The following is a 12389-nucleotide window of genomic DNA, read 5'->3' on the forward strand; positions in this document are numbered from 1 at the left end:
AATTTATCGATCTGGGCCAGCCGTTCTCCCTGACAGCCCGGATATTTTACTTGAATGGCAGGCCAAATCACAAATTTGCTCTTATTTGCAAAGAATGCACCGCCCAGCCTCACAATTAATCAGGTGGCATTTCATCGCGCAACTTGATCGCTCCTAGCTGAGGGCATACCGTAACTTCCGCTTTCGGTAATCAACCCATCTCTCACAGGTGGAGAAGGAAAAAAGTACCGCCGAGATCTCTTTATCGGGGTAGAAAGCGGTCAGCAGATTGCTTTCTTAAGGATCTCGGTGGAAGCTATAAAACAAGGTTTTATCTGCCATGAGCAATCCATAAATTTCCTAAGAACGTCCACTGAATTTCCCTTTTTGTTCCTGCAGTTGTGAACTCTTCCTTGGGTATATTATTTATTTATTTATTTGATTTGATTTTTATACCGCCCTTCTCCCGAAGGACTCAGGGCGGTGTACAGGCATAATAAAACCGACAATACAATATACAAGTTTAAAATACGATTTAAAAAACTTATTTAAATTAGCCCAGTGATTAAAATTTACCATACTAAAACCCCGTTTAAAATTAATAAATTTAACATTAAAATCCCAATTTAAGCCAGCCCCACGCGGATAAAAAGATGAGTCTTGAGTTCGCGACGAAATGTCTGAAGGTCAGGTATTTGGCGTAAACCCGGGGGAAGCTCGTTCCAGAATGTGGGAGCCCCCACATAGAAGGCTCTTCCCCTGGGGGCCGCCAGCCGACATTGTTTGGCGGACGGCACCCTGAGAAGTCCCTCTCTGTGGGAGCGTACGGGTCGGTGGGAGGCGTGTGGTAACAGCAGGCGGTCCCGTAATATTGTTCTCTTTGATGTCGATCTTTGGAATGAATTCAATCTGTCTAGCAGATCTATAGAACTATAGGATAATAAGAGTTGGAAGGGACCTTGAAGGTCTTCTAGTCCAGCCTTCTGCTCAACCAGGAGTCTAGACAAATCCAGTCTCTTCTTGAAAACCTTCTGCATCATATTATGAGTGTCAAGTCTACTCTTAGTGACACCATAGGTAGGCTGTTGTGACCCAGGCCAAGTAGTTATTACCAGACACAATCAGTCCTAAACGAACATAGTTTATTAGAACAGCTGAGAACTACTTCAGTCTCAGCTTAGTCCAAATTAATTCCAAAACAAAGTCCTTCGGCTTTATCACAAACCTTTGTCTTCTTTGGCACCCTGCCAAAGGCTTTTCTTGGCAAAGCCCCATGAAGTTCAGAAACAGGAGACACCGACAAGAAACCATTGTAGAAACATTGCTTTCCTACAAAGAGCCCAAGAGCCTTTGCTGCTCTTTTAAGCCTTATGGGAAGGGCCAATCATCTCCTGGCCTTACTCCCAAGTCGTCCCTTTTGCTTTAGCTGCTCTTGCCTTCTGGCAGCTCTTTGCATGCGTGCAGTAGGAACAGGCTTTTCCTGTTCCTCTGCCTCTCTGCTGTCCGCCTCTGGAGGCTGCGGAGTCCGCGCATCGCTCCCAGATGGCCTTGGCCCCATCTCTGCCTCTGATGCAGAGCCCTCATCCGGGCCTTCCCCTGACTCCAGGACTGGCCCATGGTCCTCCCCAGCCTCCTCACTGTCCGACTCCGCTGCTAGTGTTGTGTCCTCAGCCAGTAATGCCATGACCCATCACTCTGCAACCAACATTGCTGCTGTCCACCCTCTTCCCATTCCCAGGACGATGGGCTTCTCCAGAGAGCCGGGTCCGTGCGTCCAAAATATGAACCTTATCGTTGTTTTTCTCTGCTGAGATTTGTTCTACAGCCGCTCTCTCCTCCTTTTTAAATTCTTTTGTTGTAGTAGTGGTTGGGTTTGTTTCTCCCTCCCCCCATTTGGAAGAAAGGGAAGAAAATAGGCTGGAGGGAAAAGAATAAAAACCACACTCAGGTTTGTTTATCTCCCCTGGGTCCATCAACCTTGACCCGTTCATCTTTCATTGCCTGCTGGAAGTTAATGGGGCCCCCAAATTGCATTCCTCCAAATATTGGGGGAGTCAGGAAAGTAGCCGAACCCCCAAACCTAGTTGATCTCTCTGGTGATCGATTCAATTGAGTGACCATTGTTAGCCATTATCCCTGGCCGGAGCGATGGTGATTTTGTGGACAGGTCTCTGTGATTGGGGGTGGGGAGCGGAATTGGCCGTTTGATAAGCGCCAGGTTATCAGTGGGGGATACTTTCTCATTTACATTTAGATGAGTATTGATTATTTATTTACTCAGAGAAGGGAGAGTCAGTCCCAATCTTATCTTTCTCGTCTCGGCTTGTCAGCAGAAAGAGAGAGAGAGAGAGATGGAGCTCCTGACATCGGGCTTGCAGATAACAGCAGTTTGTTTTTGTGTGGGTTTTTTTTTTTAGCCGAGATAAAAGTTGGGATTGGCCCTTTTTTTCTCGCCTTGACTGAAAAGGAGAAGTTTTAAAAATGAGAACTGATGGGCCCCGGCTTTTCAAAAGGCCATTCTGAAGCCTTTGCAATTTAGCTGGCAGGCAAAGATGGCTTCTTGGAATAATGTCCACTTCTCGCACACACGAGAGAGAAAGAGAGAGAGAGACAGACAGACAGACAGACAGACACATATCTTCCTCTCTGTCTCCTTTTTGTTGAGCTCGTTTTGGCTCCAACGGGAAGAACATTTCATGGTTGCTATTTGTGAGATGTTGCGTGAGACGCCATTAACCGTCGTGATCCGTTTGATCCTTTTTTAAAAATCATCGTCATCATCGTCATCATCATCATCATCTGTGGCCCGTGGTGCTCTCTGAACTTGGGTGGTTTTCTTGCCGACGTTTCATTACCGAACTAGGTGACATCATCAGTGTCACCAGCCCTAACTTAGCACTAATGATGCTCCCTAGTTTGGATCACGAAACGTCGGCAAGAAAACAACCAAGCTCAGAGAGCACCAATGACGCCACAGTCCTCCCCTCCTTCCTCTTCCTCCTCCTCCATTTCTTTCCCACTTCGCTTTTTCCTCCACTCCCCAGTCCTCCTTCCCTTCTAACACTGATGATGTTCCCTACTTGGGTCATGAAACGTCTGCAAGAAAACCACCCAGTTCAGAGACTACCAAAGACCCCACAGTCCTCCTTCCCCTGCCTTCCTCCTCCTCCTCCTCCTCCATTTCCTTCCCACTTTTCTTTCTACTCCACTCCCCAATCCCCCTTCCCTTCTAGCACTGATAATGTTCCTTAGTTGGGTCATGAAACATCTGCAAGAAAACCACCCAGTTCAGAGACTACCAAAGATCCCACAGTCCTCCTCCTCCTCCATTTCTTTCCCACTTTTCTTCCTCCTCCACTCCTCAATCCCCCTTCCCTTCTAGCAGTGATGATGTTCCCTAGTTGGGTCATGAAACATTTGCAAGAAAACTCCCCAGTTCAGAGAGCACCAAGGACCCCTCGTTTTAACCCTGAGCTACCTATGTCTTCTCAATCCTCAATTCTCAATCCTCCAGGTCATAGTTGTCCCAAAGGTGCTTTTATAAATAAATAAATAAATAAATAAATAAATAAATAAATAAATAAATAAATAAATAAATAAATAAATAAATAAATGTGTGTGTGTGTGTGTTTTCTGAGGTTTTCACGGGTGTTTGTATGTAGGTCTTTGCTTGTTCGGGTTTTCTCCCACGTAAAATTGGAAATGTCTTGGCAACGTTTCGACGAAGTCTCATTCGTCATCTTCAGGCTTCAGCTTCGTGCTTCTGGGAGCAATGTGTGATCGCAGCTGTTTCTTCCTTTTAACTTCCTTTAAAAGAAACCAAAGACCTACATACAAACACCCGTGAAAACCTCAGAAAATGTATATATATATATATATATATATATATATATATATATATATATATAAATATATGTATATCGATATATATAGGTCTTTGCTTGTTCGGGTTTTCTCCCGTGTAAAATTGGAAATGTCTTGGCAACGTTTCGACGAAGTCTCATTCGTCATCTTCAGGCTTCAGCTTCGTGCTTCTGGGAGCAATGTGTGATCGCAAATGTGTGTTTCTTCCTTTTAACTTCCTTTAAAAGAAACCAAAGACCTACATACAAACACCCGTGAAAACCTCAGAAAATGTATATATATATATATATATATATATATATATATATATATATATATATATATATATATGTAGGTCTTTGGTTATTCGGGTTTTCTCCCACGTAAAATTGGAAGTGTCTTGGCGACGTTTCGACGAAGTCTCATTCGTCATCTTCAGGCTTCAGCTTCGTGCTTCTGGGAGCAATGTGTGATTTAAGCATATTAAAATAAATAATATATATATATTAAAAAAGGCAACCGGATTGTTTTTTGTGAGGAAGGAGGGGTAAATAAATACGTCCCTTTATTGGTGATGAAAACCTTTCCAGCTTTTAAAAGGGATGCTTTTACATTTTAAAAAGGCCAGACCTGCAAACTTCACGGCGTGGCGGGGGCGGGAGGGTGGGCTACCGGTTTTTAAAATCATAATTTTAACAGTCCCACGGGGAAAATGCTTGAATGGTGCACCTTAAGGCTTGCTTTCTTTCCATATGCTTGTGTCTCTCTTTCAAGCGGACGAAAGGAATGAAGACTCTGTGCGTTCGTCGAATTGTGCATCACCGAGTGGCTGGTTGAATTGGGAGGGGGTTGGTTGGTTACTTTAAGAATTGCTGCTTCAAGAATTGTTCAGTTGTCTCGTGTGACTCCCTCCGAAGGCCATCTGCCGAGAGACCCAACACTCTTCCTTGTGTTATTAGTTGGCCGATGGGAGAAGAACAGACTGCCTGACGTAGACAAGCCAAGGGTCCAATCCAGCAAACCATGGCTTATGTTCTACCCTCCAGGGCTGAAGGCAGCCACCTCCCCGCCCGAGGCGATGAAATTTTAATTTTTCACCCGATACGAATTAAAACCGGTTAAATATACACCAAGCCGCCGTTTCGACCGTATTTAATTAATGGGGCTTTCCTTTAATTACACTTCAACGTAAAATAAATCAAGCCAAATTGAGGTCAGTTGGGGATGATTCCGGCCGGCGTTTGGACTCAGAAAGGTTTTAGAAAATCCTCAGCAGAGTCTTTTTTGGGGGACCAGTCGCCACCGGGAAGGCTAAGATTTCTTTTGTAGAAATCAACTTTAAAATAGGCTCTATGCGTCGTATAGCTGGAATACGGTTAGTGAACCCAAAATTAATGCCTAGAACAGCGGTTCTCAACCTGTGGGTCGCGACCCCGTTGGGGGTCGAATGACGATTTGCCAGGGGTCGCCTAAGACCATCGGAAATATGGGAAGTATACTTTGCGAGTCGAAGAATCGCGCTCCAATGGTTGACTCCACAAGCCAGCTGCAGGCTCTTCAAATCGCTAGCCGAATTCGGCTTCAGGCGCGATGATGAATTAAAAAAGAGAGAAATCTTTGCTCTGATGTCTCCCTCTCAAGCCAGCTTCAATCACTCCCAATCGCTAGCCTAATCTGGCTTCAGGCGCGATAAACTTAATAGGGGAGGAGTCTCCGCTTTAATGCCTCCGTCCTCAAGGCAATCGCAAGCAGTTCAGATCGCCAGCCAATACGGCTTCAGGCGCGATAAATTCAAAAAAACAGTTTGCCACTTTTTTTCCCCTTCTGTGGTTGGGGGTCGCCACATCGTGGGGAATTGTATTAAAGGGGTCGTCACATCGTGGGGAATTGTATTAAAGGGGTCGCAGCACTATAAAGGTTGAGAACCACTGGCCTAGAAGCTTACCATGGGGAAGACTCAACCTAGAACTAAGGAGAAATTCCCTTAATCTGTGAGAATCATTGATCAGTGGAACAGCTTGCCTCCAGAAGCTGTGGGCGCTCCCATCACCGGAGGTTTTTTAAGAAGAGATTGGATGGCCATTTGTCCGAAACGGGTAGGGGGCCTCTTGCTTGGGCAAGAGGGTTGGACTAAATGACCTCCAAGGTCCCTTCCAACCCTGTTCTTCCGCAATTTTCTGGAATTCAATTTAGAACTGGTCATCATTTAATCTACAATGGCCCATCGGGATTTCTTTCTGAAGCCCCCAAGTTGAAAGCAGCTAGAAGCAGATGGGAGTCCCGTGGGGGACAGATCAACTACGAGGAAGAGTCATGGAATATAACATAACATAACATCAGAGTTGGAAGGGACCTTGGAGGCCTTCTAGTCCAACCCCCTGCCCAGGCAGGAAACCCTACACCATCTCAGACAGATGGTTATCCAACATTTTCTTAAAAATTTCCAGTGTTGGAGCATTCACAACTTCTGAAGGCAAGTCGTTCCACTTATTAATTGTTCTAACTGTCAGGAAATTTCTCCTTAGTTCTAAGTTGCTTCTTTCCTTGATCAGTTTCCACCCATTGCTTCTTGTTCTACCCTCAGGTGCTCTGGAGAACAGCCCAACTCCCACTTCTCTGTGGCAGCCCCTGAGACAATAATAATAAATGACTATACATTATTTGATGACTAAATTATTAAATGGCCAAATTATAAATCTATTTATAATGTCTTTATTTATTCGATATTCTTGCCCTTCTGCCGGTTCCCAGAGCGGGAAACGACGAACGAGAAAATTGCACCTTAGCTTTTCCTCTGCTAGAATCCAACGGTCGTCCTTGCTAGTTGTTGGTCTCCAGCAAGTTTGGGAAACTTTCCGAAGTGGCGTGCCGGGACCACGGATTGTTAAAACTTTTCTGGCCGCATTTGGGAGCAGATAAGAATCTTCCAACTTGATGGAAACAGGTTTCCTGCGGTAAACTGGGGGGGAGGGCAGGGACAGATTTTGGAACCCACTCAGTCTTTGGCGGATTCCCAACGGTGGGAGACAAGAGCGGGAGAAGCTGTGTCTCTCCGTAAGATCATTTTACACGTGAGCTGCTCCGGCTCTTAAGCTGGGCCTGACAGCACCCCTAGGACGACGACAACAACAAGGCAGACTTTCCATTTCAGCATTTCGTTTAAAGAAATAATCATATATATTTATTTATATTTTTCGTTTAAAGAAATAATCATATATATTTTTTTGACTCCCTCGCCAGACAAAACGAGCTGTTGTTGGTTTTCCTTTTCTTTGCTTGGGTTTTGCGAAGCGCTGTTCTGTTGCTCTGGTTGTCAATTGAAAGGTCGGCAGTTCGGCGGTTCGAATCCCTAGTGCTGCCGGGTAACGGGGTGAGCTCCCGTGACTCGTCCCAGCTTCTGCCAACCTAGCAGTTCGAAAGCACGTTAAAGGAAATGCAAGTAGAAAAATAGGGGACCACCTTTGGTGGGAAGGAAACAGCGTTCCATGTGCCTTTGGCATTGAGTCATGCCGGCCACATGACCACGGAGACATCTTCGGACAGCGCTGGCTCTTCGGCTTTGAAACGGAGATGTGCACCTCCCGCTAGAGTCGGGACCAACCAGTATATATGCACAAGGGGATGTTTTTACTTCTCATGCAAGAAGCTGAGAACTGAAGAGCCGATGACGCTTCTCGGATGAGAAGCAAAACGTCTTCAAGGGAAAAACAAGGGAAGTCCTGGGAGAATGACCGAGAATCTCCGTAGACAGTCCTTATAAAAGTTGTTTATTCCTTTTTCAGGACCTCAATACCGCCTGGAGAAACAGAGTGAGCCCAACATTCCCATCGACTTAGATTGTACCTTGGAGAGCCAAAGCACTCTGGAATTTTGCCTCGTCCGTGAGAATAGTAGGTTGCTCTCTTCTCCTTCTCCTTCTCCTCCTCCTCCTTCTTCTTCTCCTTCCCCTTCCCCTTCTGTCTCTTCTTCCTTCCCGTCTTCCTTCCTTACAGCCCTTTATAAAACACTTGAAGCTCACGTCAGTTACGTCTCCTGGCTTCTCAGCTCACAGTGCTTTGCAGCCCTCTCTAAACTGTTTACAGAATCAGCCTCTTGCCCCCAATAATCTTGGTCCTCATTTTACCAAACTCGGAAGGACGGAAGGCTGAGTCAACCTTGAGCCGGTCACAATCGAACTGCTGGCAGTGGGCAATACTGCATTCTAACCACTGTGCCTCCCTCCCTCCCTTCCTTTTATCCTTCCATCTTCCTTCCTTCCTTCCTTTCCTTCCTTCCACTACTTAGCCTTATATACTGCTTGACAGTGCTTTTACAGCCCTCTCTAAGCGGTTTACAGAGTCAGCCTCGTGCCCCCAACAATCTCGGTCCTCATTTTTACCGACCTCGGAAGGACGGAAAGCTGAGTCAACCTTGGAGCCGGTCACAATCGAACTCCAAGCCGTGGGAGGAATTAGCCTGCAGTACTGCATTCTACCACTGTGCCATGGGGGGGGGTGTCTCAGTAATTGATTTTATAATCTCAAATCCATGGTTCAGTACTTTGGCAAATTGCAGGTCTGTAGTTATTCCTGACTGCTCCCCTCTTTATACGATTGCTACCTTTCGGGCCTGGCATTTAAGGCATATCTGAAATTGTGGGGTTGGGGGGAGAAGGGAAATTTGTCCTGGACAGCTGTTACTCCGTTCTTCGGATGCTCGGGAGACATCTCCCAATTGCCGCGAGACATTCCCCCCTCTAATTTTAGCTGCTGTAATTAAAATTAGCCATTTCTTCGGATAAAAAGATTTGCAGCGTTAAGGCATTTTCGTTTATTTTATTTTTTTTTCCCAGCGTCTGCGCATACACCCTTATTCTCTTTAAGGAGCTGAACAGATGCTGGAAAAAATATGAACGCCAAAAGTTCCCGTTCTGAGATTTTGTGTGTTTATATTTCAAGGGATTAAGTGGAAGCGGCGGGGGGGGGGATCATATATTTTTAATATTATTATTAGCACACCAGAAGTCGTCTTCTTCTTTTTTTTCACCCGGCCCTTACTGGCCTTTGGGAAGTCAAACACATTCCCTTCCCATATTTGGGAATCTTCAGTAGGAACTGCGCTGCAGTGGGATTTTCCCCCTCCTCTCCTTTCCCCACCTCTCTTCTCTGCTCAAGAGAAGTCCCTGCACTGTTCATGGTTAATTTCCTTTTATACTTCCCACCCAGTTTCTGGAGAGTTCCTGGTTCTCATTTCGTCATTAAACCGTAATTAGTATTCAAGGGAAATTGGTCTTAATATATTAAAATTGGTTAAGTGCCTTTAGTCCTGTATCAAAGCCAATATCTTATTGGAAAATGTAATTGGGGACGCTGTGTATGTAATTAATTGAATTACAATTAAGAACTTTCATTAAGCAATATACCACTACATTAAAGCAATAAGAGGGTGGGTTGGCGGGGGGGGGATCCAGGGTTGTGTGGGTGTGTGCAGTGCAGCACAACTAACCTTTATTGTTGTTTTCTTTGGGGAAGGAGGAATGAGCTCATTTTTCTGAGGCTGAAAGAACTAAGTATTATTTTCAGTTCTGAAGGTTTCCTTTAAGTAACCTCTCAGCAGTTCTACAAGCAGTAGCAGCTAGGTGTTCCTTCAGCATTTTCTTAGCATCCTCCAGATCAGCCAAAAACATATGAAGAGCAGGATTGGAAGCAACGTATGGAAACTAATCAAGGAGACAACCAACCTAGAACCAAGGAGAAATTTCCTGGCCGTGAGGACAATTCATCAGTGGAACGGGTTGCCTCTAGAAGTTGTGAGTGCTCCATCATTGGAGGTTTTTAAGAAGAGATTTTTAAGAAGAGAATAGGGTCTCCTGCTCAAGCCAGGCGTTGGACTAGAGAACCTCTAAAGTCCCTTCCAACTCTGTTATAAGTGAAGACCATCAGCATTTGGTCTGTGGACGCACTCATTTGAAGAAAACCTTCGATAGAAAACAAGGAACGGTGCCCTCCCGATCCCTTTAGCATTCATTGACGTCACCCCAAAACGTGGGTAAAATAAAAATAATCCTCCCCCCACCCCGATTTCCTAGTCTTACTTTTGGATCTCCCAAGATCTCTCAGGGAAGACTTTCCAACCCGGCTAGGATCGGAGGTGGCCTTTCATTTTATTCTCGCAACTGAAGCGGCTCCGACTTCTGTTAACCAAACCAACTTTGGCAACTTCTAGATAGATGGGCTTCGGTGCCCAGAATCCCACAGCTCTCACCACCTTGGTGGAGAATCTTGGGTTGGGGGGAGGGGTTTTTAAAATCTACACATCTGGAAGTCCAAATCGAAAATATTGGGTTGTACCAACAGGCCAGAAATCCTCCTCCTTAGGATGGGCTGCTGGGGGTTCCCGGGGGTTCGGGAGAACCTCTAGCTAAAATTCTGTGCGGAGAACCCCCAAATCCCATTCCTGGCTGGCCCTGCCCACCCCACCCCGCCTCTCCCAGAAGTCCCCATGCGGCCCGTTTTGGATGCAGATAAGCGCAGGGCGTACGCAGAGGCTTGGGGAGGGGAAAAACGGGCCTACCGGAAGATCTGGAATAGCCTCCGGAGCCTGGGGAGGCTATTTTTGCCCTCCCGGAGGCTCAAGAAAAGCCTCCAGAGTCCAGGGAGGGCAAAAAGCCCCCCACACACACACACCGTGGTGCAGGAGGCCAACTAGGCCACGCCCACCATGGCCACCCCCACCCGGAAACCGGGCAGTGAACCCCTTCCTAAAAATTTTTGAAGCCGACCCCTGGTTTGAATCCGAGGCGATCTTCCTAGCGCAAGATTGGGCTGACTCCGAAAGCCGTATGACGTCCGGAGAAATTCTACCTTTCCTTCACCGCTCTCTAGTTTTCCCTAACACATCCTTTTAACTACTCCCGGGAAGCTAATTAGTTGTTGTTTTTAAAACCTACAAACGTGCAGACTCCTCAAACAGACAGCTCGTCCCAGAATCTCTCTCCTGGAAGGAAGATCACGTGCCATGTGCAGAACCACTCCGTCTCGTTGAAGGAGGAGGGAGGGTCTTCTAGCCTCCTAATAAGAAACCTCTACGTGTCAAACCGTAGGGTATATTGTGACTTCATTGTTCTTGTCGTCAGGATGGCATTGCGGGATTTTTCTCCCCTCGGTGGATTGTTTTGCGATTTTTATAGGCAGTGGAATAACGTCAGTGGTTTTTTTCTTTTTTTCTTTTTTAAACGATTTTCAAATATTTGAGAGTAACAACTCTATACAGAGGGTCGTTGTTTTTTATTCCAACCTGCTTATCTAAGTTAGCTTATTGAAACTGAAAAAGGGCTGAGAAAACAAGCATTGATCGGGTGGGAAAGGACTCTGCTTAATTGTTGGTCCGGTGGAAGACGTTGTGAACTAAGCCAGCCTCCGGCAAGTTTTTTTTGTTTTTTTTTGCTTCTAAGCATTACATTGATTTCATTTGGAATTTACACGACCTCTGTGTTGATTCCTTAAGAGTGGGCCTTGAGGCTCTTCATACTGACGTTAAGGAATTGTCTGCAAGACGTTGTCCGAGAATCCAAACTCATTCTTCACTCTGAAAATATTCCCCTCCTCTTTTGCCCTTGAAATTATTCCACTGAAATGGAATAATTGGGTGTTTTACCAGTGGGTGCCTTCTCCTACTCTCTTGTTTCACCCTCCCTGACAGGCAAAGCCTGGGGGTGTGTAGAATCAAGAGAGACATCAGCCTAGTATCTTTACATTCCCGCAAGTGGTCTAAATCCAACTCCTCTTGAATCCCGTTGAGTCTTATCTAACACCAATTTAGTTGACTGGACTCATGTGTATGAGCAATACATCAGCTTAGCTGGTACTCAACGTATGGTTCTGATTTTTCACACCTGACACTTAATGTACCTTTTAGGAACCTGGCCATTCGTGAAATCTGATTTCCTCCAGATGGGACATCCCAAGTGTCTTCTTCATAGGCCCCTATCTTCAAGTACCTTTTACCATTCTCCTCTGAACTTCTGTTGTGACCTAGGCCCAAGTAGTTATTACCAGACACAATCAGTCCTAAACAAACGTATTTTATTAGAACAGCTGAGTCCAAATTAATTCCAAAACAAATCCTTCAGAAAAAGTCCTTCGGCCTTATCACAAACCTTTCTCTTCTTTGGCACCGTGCCAAAGGCTTTTCTAGGCAAAGCCCCACAAAGTTCAGAAACAAGAGACACTGAGCAGAAACAAATGTAGCAATGTTGCTTTCCTACAAAGAGCCCAAGAGCCGTTGCTGCTCTTTTAAGCCTTATGGGAGGGACCAATCATCTCCTGGCCTTACTCCTGAGTCGTCCTTTTTGCTTTAGCTGCTCTTGCCTTCTGACAGCTCTTCACATGCATGCACTAGGAACAGGCTCCTCCTGTTCCTTCTGTCTCTCTGCTGTCCGTCTCTGGAGGTTCAGTTACCTCCGCTTACAACCTTCCATCAACTTACAGCTATTAAACCTGCATTCCCTGACACGGAAGCTGAAGCTCAAATACTCTAGCCACAAATTAGAAGTGTGGACTCCTTGGAGAAGACCCTGATGTTGGGAA

The 12389-nt window shown here is 45.6% G+C and overlaps 1 protein-coding gene across 8 annotated transcripts in view; it reads left to right on the forward strand.

Moving 5' to 3' along the window:
- Positions 1-12389, forward strand: part of MAPKAP1 (MAPK associated protein 1) — a 128380-nt gene that overhangs the window by 85697 nt on the left and 30294 nt on the right. For all 8 annotated transcript variants that reach the window (XM_058159054.1, XM_058159052.1, XM_058159056.1 and 5 more), the window contains one exon: positions 7605-7712. In XM_058159054.1, coding sequence (XP_058015037.1) covers positions 7605-7712 — 108 coding nt within the window. The remainder of the gene's footprint in view (positions 1-7604; positions 7713-12389) is intronic.

Source organism: Ahaetulla prasina, chromosome 16 (genome assembly GCF_028640845.1).
Source record: "Ahaetulla prasina isolate Xishuangbanna chromosome 16, ASM2864084v1, whole genome shotgun sequence".
Lineage (NCBI taxonomy): Eukaryota > Metazoa > Chordata > Lepidosauria > Squamata > Colubridae > Ahaetulla > Ahaetulla prasina.